Source organism: Panthera uncia, chromosome E1 (genome assembly GCF_023721935.1).
Source record: "Panthera uncia isolate 11264 chromosome E1, Puncia_PCG_1.0, whole genome shotgun sequence".
Classification (NCBI taxonomy): domain Eukaryota; kingdom Metazoa; phylum Chordata; class Mammalia; order Carnivora; family Felidae; genus Panthera; species Panthera uncia.
In genome coordinates, this window is record NC_064814.1 from 43,066,462 (window position 1) to 43,083,428 (window position 16,967).

At 35.5% G+C, this 16,967-nt stretch overlaps 1 protein-coding gene across 2 annotated transcripts in view; it reads left to right on the forward strand.

The window, feature by feature from the left end:
• The window catches only part of GOSR1 (golgi SNAP receptor complex member 1), a 48,482-nt gene that overhangs the window by 13,011 nt on the left and 18,504 nt on the right, over positions 1-16,967 (forward strand). For both annotated transcript variants that reach the window (XM_049637977.1, XM_049637978.1), the window contains exon 6: positions 2,036-2,110. In XM_049637977.1, coding sequence (XP_049493934.1) covers positions 2,036-2,110 — 75 coding nt within the window. The remainder of the gene's footprint in view (positions 1-2,035; positions 2,111-16,967) is intronic.

The window sequence follows — 16,967 nt, forward strand, 5'->3', positions numbered from 1 at the left end:
TTATCTTGGAAAATTAATTTTTATTGTTTGTCTCTGTTTTATCTCTTTTTTAAATGCTTAGTCTTGTGTACTTTGTAAAACACATGGGAGTAAAAAATCTAAACATTTTTGCCATAGTTAGGAATTTCGTAATATTTTTAGTTCTCAGGAACATGTAAGTCTTTTGTTTAATATCTGTACAGACTATTTACATATGCATTTTAGTGCCCCCTGGTGTAGGGGACAGCCTTTAATGTTTAGGCATTTTGTTTCCCCACAATTGGTGGGAATTGTTAGAATATAGCCCACTGTAATAACTTGCTTTCTGAAAGATAATCATAAAAGAAACATGTTCATCCATTCATTAAACTATTTCCTGATTACCAGCCATGAGTAAGACACTAGATAAGTCACAGAAGATGGTAGAAATGAAAAGACCAACTTAGCCCTCTAGGATTTTATAATATAGGAGCTAGAGGGAGTAAGACACATACTCAAATTAATATAATACAAAGCAGAATATGATTAATGAGATGAGATACAGTAGCAATAACTGACATTAAATTTTTAAAATTTTTTTTAGTTTATTTATTTCAAGAGAGAGCAAACAGGGGAGGGGCACAGAGAGAGGGAGAAAGAGATCCCAAGCAGGCTTCATACTGTCCACGCAGAGCCCCATGTGGGGCTCAAACTCACGAAACACGAGATCATGACCTAAGCCAAAACCAAGGGTCAGACGCTTACCCCACTGAGCCACCCAGGTGTCCCAGTAATAACTGACATTTAAAAGTTTTTTTGTAGTTGTACACTATTCCATATATTACCGCTTTTTTGACTTCATTCTTTTGGTATAGGTAGAAATCATTAGTCCCATTTTGTAAAACTAGGTATTTAGAGACTTATCTAAGGTTGACTAGCTAGTAAGTGATGGGAGATAGATTTAAATCTAAATTATCTGTCTTCCAACTCCAGTGTGCTCTAGGTTATTTCATGCTGCTTTTTCTGAGGTTTTCTTTTCCACTATACTTTGCAAATTAACACTTCCCCTTAGCTAGCAGTTCAGTTTTATCAGTATGGCCCTCTTGTCTTACTGCAGTATATGTGCAGTTACTTGAATTTTTTATTTTGTTCTTAATACTTTATTGTGAGTAAAGACCAAAAACATGAAAGTGTTGATAGTAATGATAAAAAGCATTTTCTTATAAATTTCAATGCACTTGGGGCGCCTGGGTGGCTCAGTCAGTTAAGCGTCCAACTTTGGCCCGGGTCACGATCTCACGGTCTGTGAGTTCGAGCCCCGCGTCGGGCTCTGGGCTGATGGCTCAGAGCCTGGAGCCTGCTTCCGATTCTGTGTCTCCCTCTGTCTCTGCCCCTCCCCCGTTCATGCTCTGTCTCTCTCTGTCTCAAAAATAAATAAACGTTAAAAAAAATTTTTTTTTTAAATAAAAAAAATAAAAAATAAATTTTAATGCACTTAAGACCAAGATAGAAATCCTTAAGTATGCCAAAATGGGCAGATCTTCAGTTGCATTTTAGCTCCATAGGCTCCAGTTGATAGACTGCATGTACCACTGTGAAGGAAAACATTGCATGGCAGTAGCTTCCCACCCCATGTGCTGTGCAGTGATCAGTTTTAAACTTTTACTTCCACTTGGAGACAATAAAGATACCATAATAGACAATAATAATAATAGGCAAAGGAAAATAATATTTTTGTTTAAGAACGTTGGATGATTTTGGGGCGCCTGGGTGGCTCAGTCGGTTGAGCATCCAACTTTGGCTCAGGTCACGATCTCACAGTCCGTGGGTTTGAGCCCCGCGTCAGGCTCTGTGCTGACAGCTTGGAGCCTGGAACCTGCTTCAGATTCTGTGTCTCCCTCTCTCTCTCTGCTCCTCCCCTGCTTGTGCTCTATCTCTCTCTGTCTCTCAAAAATAAATAAATGTTAAAAAAAAAGAATGTTGGATGATTTTGGTGAAAATAATAAACATCCCTAAATTAAAGAGGCAATAATATTTATCTATTTATCATAAATGCCGTTTCTCTATTTTGTTCTAGGTCATATAAAAGTGGGTCTGGAGTAAACAACAGAAGAACTGAACTGTTTTTGAAAGAACATGACCACCTTCGAAAGTAGGTATTATTGTACACATACATATCATGTAGTTTCCTATACTTACTAATTCCTTTATTGACATAACAAACATTTTGTGGTGTTTTTTATAGCAAGCGCTTTATCAGTGCTAATTCATTTAATTCTCCTAACAACCCTCTTTGGTAGAAATGGAATTGTAACTGTTCCAGGTATAATTAGGAAAGATATTATGCTATTGAATATCAAAAATCTGCATTTACATCACTTGTTATTTGTAATACATCTTTTGTCCCCTTAATGTTTCTTTAGCAAGTCTATTCCTCTAATACATTTGTACAGTACTATACATTATTAGTAATAATAATGATGCTAAAAATGACTTATGTTTGAGTGGTCTGTTACCACTTATTTATGCCAAGAAGCTTTATAAAGAGTAATAGGCCAGGGTGCCTGGTTGGCTCAGTTGGCTAAGTGTCTTGACTTCGGCTCAGGTCATGATCTCTCGGTTCATGAATTCGAGCCCAACATCAGGCTCTGTGCTGACAGATCAGAACCTGGAGCCTGCTTCAGATCTGTGTCTCCCTCTCTCTCTGACCTTCTCCTGCTCACGCTCGGTCTCTCTCAAAAATAAACATGAAAAAAAATTAAAAATAAAGAGTAATAGGCCATACACCAAATCTTTAAAAATCCATCAAAAAAAAAAATCTTATCATATTATCTAAGAATTCAGAAGAAAATGCCTAGAAACTTGAATGAACTGTATATATATTTTAACACAAGTCACCATATTCTATCCCTTTTTCATCTATGTTTTTCTCTGCAAGCTACTGGTTTCTTCAATATTTTCTCTGTATTTTGTTGTAAAACTTAAGGATCAGAAAGTTACTTATCTCTGTGAGGTCAGCCTCAAAGCACTTGAGCAGCTAGTATCTATGATAGTTAAACATTACAAATTATGTTGATATTTGCTGCTGAATATCATAAGCTAGTCATGTCTATATGAGCTTAATGTACTATTCAATTTATTTCTCTTTGAAGATCACCACTAAATATAAGCTGTTGAAATCAGAACTTAGAAAAATCAAGACCTTTTTAGAAGCCTGAGTTCTTCTAGTGTTGGATATAGTTATTAGTGTTCCTTCTTAGTCTGTTGAATATTATTGATTGGCACAAGAGGGCAGTCTTTCCTAGAGTATGTTTAGTTTATAGTTACTTGTAGCTTTGGTTATTCTTTTTGTATTTGATAAAAGCCACCAGAATAAAGAACTTTGCATTACATCCAAAGCGATGTTAACATATTCTTTAGTTATAGAGTAAATTTAAGGGATAAGATACTTAATATTTAAGTATCTTATACAAAATAAAGGTTAGATTGCATCAATGTTTCTGTATTGTCTCAAAAAGATGTTTAAGTTAGAAATGCAATAGTTGAATTACTTTAGGAATGATATGTTTGTTGCTAAAGAGTATACCAGAGTAATTACATAAATTAATATCCTTTGTTTCATACTTTCAAGACACACTGTTTATTATAAATTTTATATGAAAATTTGCAGTTTTGCATTTGTGTTAATAATCAAAGAAAGCCTTTCAGGAGTTTTGTATTGTCCATTTTACAGAAAAAATACAACAGTTCAGGGGCACATAACTAATTTGTTTATGGTTATAAAAGTGATGAAAAGACTGAAAATCAAAATGTGTTTTCCATTTTTCTCAGTTTTATATATGCTATACTTTATATATATATATATATATATATATATATATATATATATATATATTCCTTTCAATATTCTTGTGAAAAAGTTTGTGTGTGTTCATTCTATATAGAGAGAAACTGAGGCAGGATGAATTAAATGGAATATGAGCTTCTGATGAATCAGGGAAGTTGTTGAGACTGAAAACAAGAGCTCAGTCATTGCTCTCAATGTTGGATCACAGAGCTTCCAAATACATTTTGGAAAAATCAATCTTTTGTGTGTAAATTATGAGTATTTGTTAGGTAATAAAATAACGTAAAATCATGGATGATACATGTACAAATAATACAGAAAACTCTATTTTTTCAATGTCCTCTCTATTTCATTGGCTAAGTGGTTTGAGTCACAATTGGCAAGATCTTTTCAGAACTTTTTTTCCATACAAAAGCTATAAGTGCTCTTTGTAATAAAGTCCTTGATGTAGAAACTATGAATAACACCAAAAAAACCATTCAAATCACTCGGTAGTACAGATTCTCTAATCATTTTTTACTCATCAGTATATTGTGAGCCTTTTTGCATGTTATTTGATCATTTTTTATTGTTTTTGCATATATTTTGTAATACAGATAAACCAAAATTTAACCATTTCCTTAAAGTTGGCCTTTTGGATTATTTCCAGTTTTTATTATTGCACATATTGAAGTCTTTACAAATATCCATAATTACTTCCTTATGATAAATTCCTAGAACTGGAATATATTCATTTGTAAAGCTTTTGGCATATTACTGTCAAATTTTCCTCTGAAGGTTTTCTGGTTTAGAGAGCTATTAGTAGTATATATGTAAACATTCCCCAGTGCGCTCAGTAACACTGAAATTTTGATTTTTTTTTTTAATTTATGGCAAGATAGGCAAAAATTTTCAGGTAATAGATTTTTTTTTTTTAATATGAGGAATACATTTTCATTAGAGAAAACAAGTTAAATGGCCAAGCAAAAGAAGCATAAAGAAGTAGTAGTTAAATTAACCTAAAAGTGATTATAGGGGCATCTGGGTGGCTCAATCTGTTGAGCTTCCAACTTCAGCTCAGGTCATGATCTCGCAGTTCCTGAGTTTGAGCCCTGCATCAGGCTTGCTGCTGTCAGCGCAGAGCCAGCTTGGGATCATCTGTCCCCCTCTCTTTCTGCCCCTCCCCCCACTCATATTTTCTCTCTCTTTCTCTCTCTCTCTCTCTCTCTCTCTTTCAAAAATAAACATTAAAAAAATTTTAAGTGATTATAGAAACCTATAGTGGTTATAGATTATATAGTTCATCAGTACCATTTGTAATTAATAGGCCAGATTTACTGGTAGGGTAATTTTTATGTTGATCTTTCATGAATAAAGGCATTTAATACCCAGTAACTCAGGTAACTAGTTTGATTTTGTGCAGTAGCATTGGACTTTTTACGGCTAAAAACATATGTAGATTTTTATTTGATTCTTCATAACATTTTTATGTTAATGTAAATTTCTGCAGCTTATTTCAAAAATATGTATTTTTCCCTTGAAAAAGATTTTTATAAATGAATGCAAACTTTAAAAAATCCTAACTTTGTAATAATTTTTACCAGTTCCCATTAACACTTTTTGTCTAAACATAAATGTTGTTAGCTTGTAACAGTTTATCTCATGAAAGATAATAATTTCTCTTCCTGTGGATAAGGTAGCTTTCATTTCTTACTTGTCTTTGAAATCTGAGTCTGTTTCAGTGTATCAGTCAGAATAAAATGCTGATTTTGCATTAGTGTCAAGCTTATAGCTATTTGTTTTTCCCTGGGCTATAATGTAGATGCATTCCTGTGAGTTCTTTACTTGCTATTTAGATTAATTTCTCTTCCTTTAATCTGTTCTTTTTCATTGCTCTCTTATATTTTCCTTTTTGAAAAAATATCTGAATTAGTTTTGTATTTTAAAGTTCTTTTTTTCCCTTAAAGGAGTTTTACCTTTATGACCTATCTCTCTCCATATTTATTTTATATATATTTTTTAATGTTTATTTACTTTTGCGAGAGAGAGAAACAGAGCATGAGCAGAGGAGGGGCAGAGAGAGAGGGAGCCACAGAATCTGAAGCAGGTTCCAGGCTCTGAGCTGTCAGCACAGAGCCTGACATGGAACTTGAACTCACGAGCCATGAGATCATGACCTGAGCCACAATCAAGAGTCAGACACTTAACCAACTGAACCAAGAACTTTTTTTGTTGTTTCTTTCATAGCATTTATGAAAATATGTAATTATCTGTTTGGTTTTTGGTATGATGATGATGATGATGAGGAGGAGGAGGAGGAGGAGACTCTCCTTGAATGTAAGCTTCATAAGAGTAAGGACTTGGTTAGTCTAGTTCTTGGCAGTGTTGTGCCCCTAGTTTGTTATATCATAGGCACTTAATATTTATTTCTTATATAAATAAATGGATGTAAACAGAAGGTATTAATTTTGGTTTCATATACATGTATATGTAGGACACCTGTTTCCCAATATGGGAAATGTGTTTCATTCATTTACTTACTCCCCAAATATTTATTGAATACATACTGTGTATAAGATACTGGTCCAGATGCTACATGTACATATAAAATCTGAATTTGAGAACTAAAGGGGCTATTATTAATGTGATGAATTATTAAAAATCAAATTCTTACATGGTATATATTAACAGTCTTTGGCAACATCTCTCTTATTTACAGATAAGAAACAAGATTCGGAAAGGACATAGGGTTTCATAACTATTTAATAATATACTAAACCCACATTTCCCAAACTATTTCCATATTTGTCCCACATCATATTGCTTTCCCTGTGACTTTCTTCTTTAAAATTTTATTTTTTCTTGTATTAGGGGGCCAGCATGCATAATGCTATTAAGAGTTGAAAGATCAGTTGCTTTTCACTTCTCTGGAAAGCAAGTGACCTGGTCTCTCTGTATCTGTTTTTGTTTGTTTGCTTTTTGGGTTTTTAGTTTTTTGTAATGGGATTGTAGCTGTCCCTTTATGTTATGTAATTTTCAGGAAGAATAGCTTAAGAGTTAAGGCATTATAAAATACCTTAAAAAATCTAAAGAATTTGTTTCACATAACTTTTCAAATATAGGACTTGTTTAAAGCAAGTTACACTTAAATAAACAGGATCAGTTATAGTATTTTGAATTTGTTTTGTTTTCATTCCATTGACATGATTGTTACTGAGATGGCATACATATTTGTATACTTAGGTATAAATATATCCATGAATGAGTAAAGAATTATTATATTCTCAGAGGCTTACAATTCTCTGCTAACAATTTTTCTTATGACCTTTCTTAGCCTATGTTTAGACTATTGATATTTTGAATCTTTTAAACTCACCAGTCTTGTCATTCAGGTGATCCAAAGTTGTGGTGATGAAAATATTTTCCATAAGCATCTTAAAAACAATGAAAACAGTTTCACTTTTTGTTTGTTTCATGATTTTCAGCAGATTTCTCTGAGGTCCCACAGCTAGTAGTAAAAGCTGAGATTCAAACCCAGGTATTCTGATTGTGTTGCTTCTACAATATCGCAGTGCTTCTAAACTGATTCTTATGGTATCTGTATCACAGAGTTGCTAAGATAACTCACGTAAAAAGGCTTTGCAAACTGTGAGGCTTTTCTATATAAAGCAGAAAGTAATGAGAGTTAAAGCACCTGGCTCAGTCACTTGAGCATCCGACCCTTGGTTATGGCTCAGGTCATGATCCCAGGGTCACGGGATTGAGCCCCACGGTACTCAATCCATGTTGAGCGTGGAGCCTGCTTGAGAGTCTCTGTCTTTCTCCTTCTGCCCCTCTCCTCCACTTGCACGCGCTGTCTCTCAAATGAAAAGAAAAAAGAACATAATGAGGGTTTTAGGAGTAAGAAAAGCAAATACTAAAAGAGAAAACCTTTTATATGCACTGACAGTTTTCAGGTTTTAAATATAATTTGAAATGCTTGTGATGCTAGGATAATCTTTGTGAAATTAAATCCTAATTGTATTAATGGACCGTGACCATATTTGAAAAGTATGGGACATACGATCACCATAATTTAGTGACCTTCACAAGGAGTGGCTTTATCTCAAAAGTTTTTGGTGTAATCGTATGTACATTTATTGTTTAATAAAAAGTGTAAGACTCCAATTAAATAATGGTCCGATTATAACACCTGTGAATGGGATAGTATAATAGACTCCTGGCATTCAGGATTTGACATTAGCTTTCTCAACTATATATGAAACCTAAAGGTTCATGATGTATAGTTTTGTTGAGATAGAAACTTGAATGTTATGAGCTAATGAGCAGGTGTTGAGGAAGTCACTTGGCTAACAAGTATGTATAACCTACATTTACACTTCAGTCTCACTTCTGTGTTCATATTTCTGCTTATTGTTATTTACTTGGTAACTACTATGAAATGATTTATACATATACATGCATATACTTTTGTTTCTTTGTGAAACATCACTCCAAGGAGAAAATGCCTTTATAAAGGTAATGCTAGTGAAGTGATGCTACAAAAGTGGTGCTCATAAGTAGAAAAATGGGAAGCTTATGGAATAATAGTAGCCATAAATATGGGAATATGCAAAGATCTTGAGAAATATCCCTTACCTATACTAGGGGTATTTTGTATAATAGTGAGTTGAATTTTTAATGTATGAGGACTGCTAGCATTGGATTATTTCACTATGTATCTATCATTTTATTTGTGGGATATTTTTAAATTACATGCCAAAGCTCCATTTGTCTCAGGTGGTGCAATTGTCTGCCATGTTGAAATAGGTGACAAAGCAAATTAATAGAACCCCTGAATAATACTTTTCTTATTTTTATATTCATGTGGTAATGTACAATTTTACAAAGCAAAATGACCTAGTTAGGAGCTTTTATAGAGAACTCATTTTTCTTTACTTGGAGCTGTATTGAAATCAAATCCAGGGGTGCCTGGGTGGCTCAGTCAGTTGAGCATCTGACTTTGGCCCAGGTCAGACTCACAGTTCGTGAGTTTGAGTCCCGTGTCAGATTCTACTGACAGCTCAGAGCCTGGAGCCTGCTTCAGGTTCTGTGTCTCCCTCTCTCTGCCCCTCCCCTGCTTGTGCATGCTCACTCGCTCTCTCTCTCTCTCTCACAAAAATAAATATTAAAAATAAAAATCCATCTTCAGTTGGTACATTGCTTCGTTAAACAGTAAAATTTGAGTTGGAGATGCTCTGCTATAGTGAGGAATTTTCTCTCCCCAAATACATGTTTGCATAATGTGACACATCCTTGGCCCGCTCATCCCCCACCGTGGAATTTATAAGGATTAACTGTTAACTGATTGATACTTTATTAATGTAACAAGTTTCTGTTATTCATTTATCAAGCATTTAATGAGTGTCTCCTGTGTGCAAGGTCCTATACTAGACTCTAGGGAACCAAAGATGAATCAGACTCAGTCTCTACTCCTTGGGAATTCATTCTGGTTGGAGAAATAATAAACATAATTGTGCTATCTTGTGAAATGTTAACATTTTTAAAGTATTAAATGAGGGGCGCCTGGGTGGCTCGGTTAAGCGTCCGACTTCGGCTCAGGTCATGATCTCACGGTCCGTGAGTTCGAGCCCCGTGTCGGGCTCTGTGCTGACAGCTCAGAGCCTGGAGCCTGTTTCGGATTCTGTGTCTCCCTCTCTCTCTGCCCCTCCCCTGTTCATGCTCTGTCTCTCTCTGTCTCAAAAATAAGTAAACGTTAAAAAAAAATTAAAAGTATTAATTGAGATGACATATTTGAAAAAAACTGGAAGCTTTACAAATTTGAGATATTTTTCCTCCAGTGCATAGTACAATGTCTGGTATATCTTAAATGCTTGTATATTCTTGAATGAATTGATAAGAAGAACTATGAAAGCGTAATATTATGGTATAAAGAAGAATTAGTTCTGCCTGGATATATAGATGAAATGGGAAAGGCTTCACAGACGATTTGGCTTTTGAGCTGGACTTTAAAACATAAGCAATTTATGTTGAGAATCCGGTAAAGGGATTCCAGGCCAAGAGAGACACTATGAGACATGAAAGTGCCTTGATCTGTATCAACCACGTATCTATAGGCTTATATAGTTTACAAGATACTTATATTTACATTATCCCTTTGAGCCTTATGACAACTTTGTGTAGTGAATTCATAGAGCCAAGGTGCTTAAAGCCTTGACTAGAACCCAGGGCCTAGGGTGTAAGAGAAAGCAATTAGCCATTTTCTTCTTCTTTTTTTTAATGTTTATTTTTATTTTTGAGAGAGGGGGTAGAGGGATGGCAGAGAGAGGGAGGGCAGAGACAGGATCCAAAGCAGGCTTTACAGCAGAGAGCCCAGTGCAGGGCTCTAACTCAGGAGCCAAGAGATCGTGATCTGAGCTGAAGTCGAATGTTTAACCGAGTGAGCCACCCAGGTGCCCCTAGCCATTTTCTTCTGTGTAGTTTCATAAGTGTCATGATTGCTAGTATTATTGAATTTCTGTGGTTACATTTATGGAACTGTTTTCTGAGTTATAAGTATGTGAGAGAAACATACATAAAATGAAAAGTATAGTTCCATTCTTATGTAAGCAGATTAGCTTATATTGATAAATGGAGGGTTTTTTTAGAGGCTTCAGAAACATTGGGAAATGCTTTATTTTATTTTATTTTATTTTTTTTGGAAAATGTTTCTTTAATTCATAGATTTGTGATTTGGGTAGTTTTTTTGGGATTTTCAGTCTTCTTAAACCATTTATCTAAAGAACAGACTATGGAAACTACCATCCCCACATTCTTTCTTAAGCTTTCTGTTTCTGCTATGGTTGAACACATTTGTTGACATTAAAAAAAGTATTTTTTGCACCAAAATGTTTGATTAAAATACTTTGAGAAGGGAAAAAGAAACAAAAACTTCTTCTCCATTTATATTTGATTTTCTGTTGTATATATATTGTATGTTGGATGTAATGAAGACAGTGTGGTATTAGTGAAAGAATAAATACACCAATGGAATAGAATAGAGAGTTCAAAACTTGATGCACACAAATATAGTCAACTGATTTTTGATAGAGGAACAAAAATAATTCAGCGGACAAAAGAGTTTTTCAACAAAACGTGCTAGAGCAATTGGATATCCTACATGCAAACACACACACACACACACACACACACACACACACACACGAATATAAACACTGTCTTTTTCCCAGAAATAATTCAAAACAGATCATAGTCCTAAACGTAAAATACAGAACTATAAAACTTCTAGAAGTTTTATAATGTAGAAAAAATCTAGATGATTTGGGTTTGGCAGTGAGTTTTTAGATGCAACACTAAAACACCATATATGGGGGCACCTGGGTGGCTCAGTTGGTTGAACAGCCCACTTTGGCTCAGGTCATGATCTCACCATTCATGAGTTGGAGCCCCACATAGGACTCTGCTGTCAGCTAAGAGCCTGCTGCAGATTCTGTCACCCTCTGTCTCTGTCCCTCCCCTGTGTGCGCATGCTCTCTCTCAAAAATAAAAAAAAAAAAAAAACATTAAAAATAATACTAAAAATAAAAATGTCATCTATGAAAGAAAAAAACTGATAAGATGGATTTCATTGAAATTAAACACTTCTGCTTTGCCCTGCCAAAGATACTGTCAAGAAAATGAAAAGACAAGACACAGACTGAAAAAAAAATATTTGCACAACACATATTTGATGAACAACTGTTACCTAAAATATTCAAAGGACTCTTAAAACTCAACAATTAAAAAGTAAGCAAAAGATCTAACAGACACTTCATCTGAGAAGATAAGCAGATGCCAGATAAGCATATGAAAAAATGTTCAACATGATGTCATTAGGGAATAGCAAATTACAACAACAAGATACCCCCATACACCTATGAAAATGGCTAAAATCCAAAACACTGACAGCACCAAATGTTGGCAAGAATGTGGAACAGAGGGAACTCTCATTGCTGGTGGGAATACAGTATAGCCACTTTGGCAGCTTCCTTAAAACACTAAATATAGTCTTAGCATATGATCCAGAAATCATGCTCCTAGGTATTTTACCTAAATGAATTGAAAACTTATGTTCAAACAAAAACCTGCACACAAATGTTTATTAGCACCTTTATGCATAATTGCCAGAACTTGGATGCAACCAAGATGACCTTCAGTAAATGAACAGATAAACTGTAGTGTATCTGTACAATGGAATATTATTCAGTGATACAGAAAGTAAACTTGCAAGTCCCTGAAGACATGGAGGAGCCTTAAATGCACGAAAGAAGCCAGTCTGAAAAGGCTACACACTGTATAATTCCAACTATGTGACAAAAAGCAAAACTGTAGATGGTAGAGGGGCCCCTGGATGGCTCAGTTGGTTAAGCATCCAACTCTTGATTTCGGCTCAGGTCATGCATGATTTCATGGTTCATGGGATCCAGCCCTGTGTTGGACTCTGTACTGACAGCACAGAGCTTTTTTGGGATACTCCCTCTCTTCCTCTTTTTCTTCCCCTTCCCCCCCCCCCCCCACAAAATAAATAAGCATTAAAAGAGAATTGTAGACAGCAGAAAGTTCAGCTATTACCAGGGGTTCAGAGTGAGAAGATAGAGTAGGTGGAGCACACGGGAGGACAGTGAAACTGCTCTACATAACACTGTAAGATGGATACATGACATTATGCATTTGTTAAAACCTGTAGTACTATACAGCACAAAGAGTGAACCCTAATATAAACTATGGGTTTTATTTAACTATCAGTATTGTCTCATCAATTGTAATAAAGATACCACACTAAAAGATGTTAATAATAGGTGGGGGATGATGCACAGAGGCACTTGTACTCCAGTGTTTATAGCAGCACTCTCAACAATAGCCAAATGGTGGAAAGAGCCTAAATGTCCATCAACTGATGAATGGATAAAGAAATTGTGGTTTATATACACAATGGAGTACTACGTGGCAATGAGAAAGAATGAAATATGGCCCTTTGTAGCAACGTGGATGGAACTGGAGAGTGTGATGCTAAGTGAAATAAGCCATACAGAGAAAGACAGATACCATATGGTTTCACTCTTATGTGGATCCTGAGAAACTTAACAGAAACCCATGGGGGAGGGGAAGGAAAAAAAAAAAAGAGGTTAGAGTGGGAGAGACCCAAAGCATAAGAGACTCTTAAAAACTGAGAACAAACTGAGGGTTGATGGGGGGTGGGAGGGAGGGGAGGGGAGGTGATGGGTATCGAGGAGGGCATCTTTTGGGATGAGCACTGGATGTTGTATGGAAACCAATCTGACAATAAATTTCATATATTAAAAAAATAATAATAATAGGTGGGGGAAAATGGGTATATGGGAACTCTGTACTTTCTACTGAATACTAAAACTCTTCTAAAAAATAAGTCTACTAATTTTAAAAAATGGAAGAAGTGACTTTCCGGGAACTCGCTGCTAATAATTTAGCTTTTACTTTTCTCTTTTTTCTCTCCCAAAATTAGAATTCAGAGTCTATCAGATGCCTTACTTTTTGTCCTTAGGTAACTTCATGTAAATATTTTAAAAATTACTGTGCCAAATAAGCCACACACACACACACACACACACACACACACAAAAGCAAGTGAAGATATTCTTGGTCAACCCAGATTGGAAAGAAATAAACCACAGTATTCATGGAAGAGGGATTACAAATAATTTCTATTTCCATCTTTGTTTTTCTGTATCTTCCAGATGTTATCTGTAAAATAAACATCTGTTGGCTCTAAAACAGTTTTTTTTAATATAAATTTTTTTAATGTTTACTTATTTTTGAGAGAGAGAGAGGCAGACTGCAAACGGGAGGGGCAGAGAGAGAGGGAGACACAGAATCAGAAGTAGGCTCCAGGCTCCAGGCTATCAGCACAGAGCCCAACGCAGGACTCGAACCCATGAACTGTGAGATCATGACCTGAGCTGAAGTCGGATGCTTAACCGACTGAACCACCCAGGCGCCCCTGAAACAGGTTTTTGTATCCTACTGTAGCTTCATTATATTCACTTAACATGTTTTAAGAGATATTTATACAGAAATAAGACCCAGATCTTGAAGGCCTCTCTGGTTAACTATAAGTGAAAGACTACATTACTACAGTGTTTGTTGTAAATGGTAGGATTAGTGGGTGACAGCCTCATCGATTGCAGTTTATAAAGGGTTCAGTTTTAAAATTGTATTTATTATGTACTTGCTTATTTTACTTATTTACTTGTTTACTTATTTAATAGAATAAAAGAGGGTTCTAATTAGGTGTTATCTGAGTGATCTTGCCACATTCTTATTTTTGTTGGTTTAAATTGCTTTCAAATAATGTGCTTGAAATCCCATTTTCATTCCTGAAATTGGTACCATTTGCAATATGTATATTGGAGGAAATGAATTATTTTAAAAAAGAGAATTATTTAAATGTGGCTTTAGTGATTCCTCCATACAATAATTAGTGATGAAATTTGGCTCATTGTTTTCAGCTAGTTCAAATTGGTCTTGAAAGAAACAGAAACTTGTTGCTTAATTACAGACTCAGATGAATGCCTGTGGGCTGTTATGAAGGGCTTGTTTAAGAAGGATAATTCCACTTGATTGTATATGTTATGCCCCAAAGGAAAGCAGTTTTAAATTTGACTTTTACTAGATTATGCCATCTTTATGGAGCCATTCTGTTGTTAAATGGGTATCCACACTATCCAGGATGCTCTTAGTGAATGATGTTTAGTCAGTGGAGGGCTTAGCTAATTAAGGACTTTGAGACTTTGGGCAGTCTGAGAAGAAATTTAAAAATCACTGGGCTTCCTCTGTATGTGCCACTGTATAAGTGAAGGATACCATGGGGAGGGAGGACCTCCTTCCTCCATAGAATAGGATATTTGGGATTATAATTTTAGTGTTCTTTATAAGTAAAACCTATTATTAGGTTGGTTTCCTTTTTAGGGAAAGCCAGAAAACTGTTTTATTTGACTGCAGTTCAGGTGATGCTGTAAAATTACCATTATATGAAGATAAGTTGTGAATCTCAGAAATATATAATGACATGGGGCGCCTGGGTGGCTCAGTCGGTTAAGCGGCCAATTTTGGCTCAGGTCATGATCTCGCGGTCCGTGAGTTCGAGCCCCGCGTTGGGCTCTGTGCTGACGGCTCGGAGCCTGGAGCCTGTTTCAGATTCTGTGTCTCCCTCTCTCTCTCTGTCTGGCTCTCCCCTGTTCATGCTCTGTGTCTCTCTGTCTCAAAAATAAATAAACGTTAAAAAAAATTAAAAAAAAAAAAGAAATATAAAATGACCTATCTCAATGAAAATAGTTTAAGAAAACCTATTATTGAAGATCTATTTTTATACCAAAAAAAATATGAAGAACAAAGAATGGAGGCATGTATTTGCCTTGTAAAATTTTTAATTTGATTTATGTAAGTAGAACGGCCTTACTACATTTATTTTTTTTTAATTTTTTTTTAATGTTTATTTATTTGTGTGAGAGAGACAGTGTGAGTGGGGGAGGCAGAGAGAGAGGGAGACACAGAATCCGAAGCAGGCTCCAGGCTCTGAGCCGTCAGCACAGAGCCCGACGTGGGGCTCGAACTCACAAACTGCGAAATCATGACCTGAGCCGGTCGGACGCTTAACTGACTGAGCCACCCAGGCGCCCCCTTACTACATTTAAAATACGATTTCAGTTGGCCAAAATGTTACTTTTAGAAAGGAGATCTTTTAAGGAACATACTTATTACATAAACCAAGGCTTATATCTGTGTGCTACAAACAACATCAAAGAATTTTCTTGCTATGTCATGGTATAGAAAGTTGTTCCTTAGTGGGCATTTCAACTTCTGCAAGGACATTGTCTTTGAATAGAAAACATAATGACTTTGTTTTCCAACCAAAGTCTAATAGTTAGACTAATTTATTAGCTAGTCTACTGAAATTTAGCCCTGACATCTATGGTTGAGAACAGATAGAAAAGAAATGCTAGTGTATTTTCAAATCTTGTAGAAATCAGATAACTAACATTGAAGTATATCTGGCTGATTTTCTCATGATTTGTGTGAAATGTTTAGCTTTGTATTTTTGCATTACTGTCTAGGCAGATTCAGTTGAGTTTAGTTAGAAATGTATTTTCTACACAGTAGTTTCTCTGTTGTTTTTTTAACATTGCTTCACCACTGTATACTATTTAAGGTATGTACCATTATATTTAATCTAACTTAGAATTGGTACATTGGTCAACACTTCAGTTTTTAAATTTTTCACTTTTTATTTTGAGTTAATTGTAGATTCATGTGCATTTCACCCAGAGGTAGCATCTTGTAAAATTATAACACTATATATCACAACCAAGATAGTGATAAACTTGTCAGAGCTTATCCATCACCACCAGGTTTCTCCATCGCCCTTTTATTTTTTTACTATTATTTTTTTAAGTTTATTTGTTTTTTGAGAGAGAGAGAGAGAGAAAGAGAGCCGGGGAGGGGCAGAGAGAGAGAGAAAGAGAGAGAGAATCCTAAGCAGGCTTCACACTGTCAGCACAGAGCCTGATGCTGGGCTCCAACTCACAAACCTGTGAGATCATGACCTGAACCAAAATCAAGAGTCAGACGTTTAACCGACTGAGTCTTCCAGGTGCCCCCCTATTCTCCCTTTTAAAAGCTATTTCCCGCCTGCCTCTCCCTTCCCCATTAACCCTTGGCAACAACCATTCATCTGTTTTCCATTTCTGTAATTTTGTCATTTCAAGAATGACCATTTCAGATTGACTTTTTCACTCAGGATGATTCTCTGGAGTTTCGAGCAGCTTGTTGCATGTATCACTAGCACCTTTTTTGTTGTTGTTTGGTTTGGTTTTTTGTTTTGTTTTGTTTTATTGCTGAGTAGTATTCCATACTATGGATGTACCACAATTTGTTTAACCATTCACCCATTGAAAGATTTCTGGGTTGTTTCCAGCTTTTGGCTGTTAACACACAAAAGTTTCTGTGAACATTCACGTACAAGTTTTTGTGTGAACATATTTTTTTTTCCTCTGGGATAAATGCCCAGGAGTGCAATTGCTGGGTCGTATGGTAGTTGTGTGTTTACTTTTTAACTAGTTTTAAAATTATTTTCTAGAGTGGCTACCATTTTACATTCCTGCTAATGTGT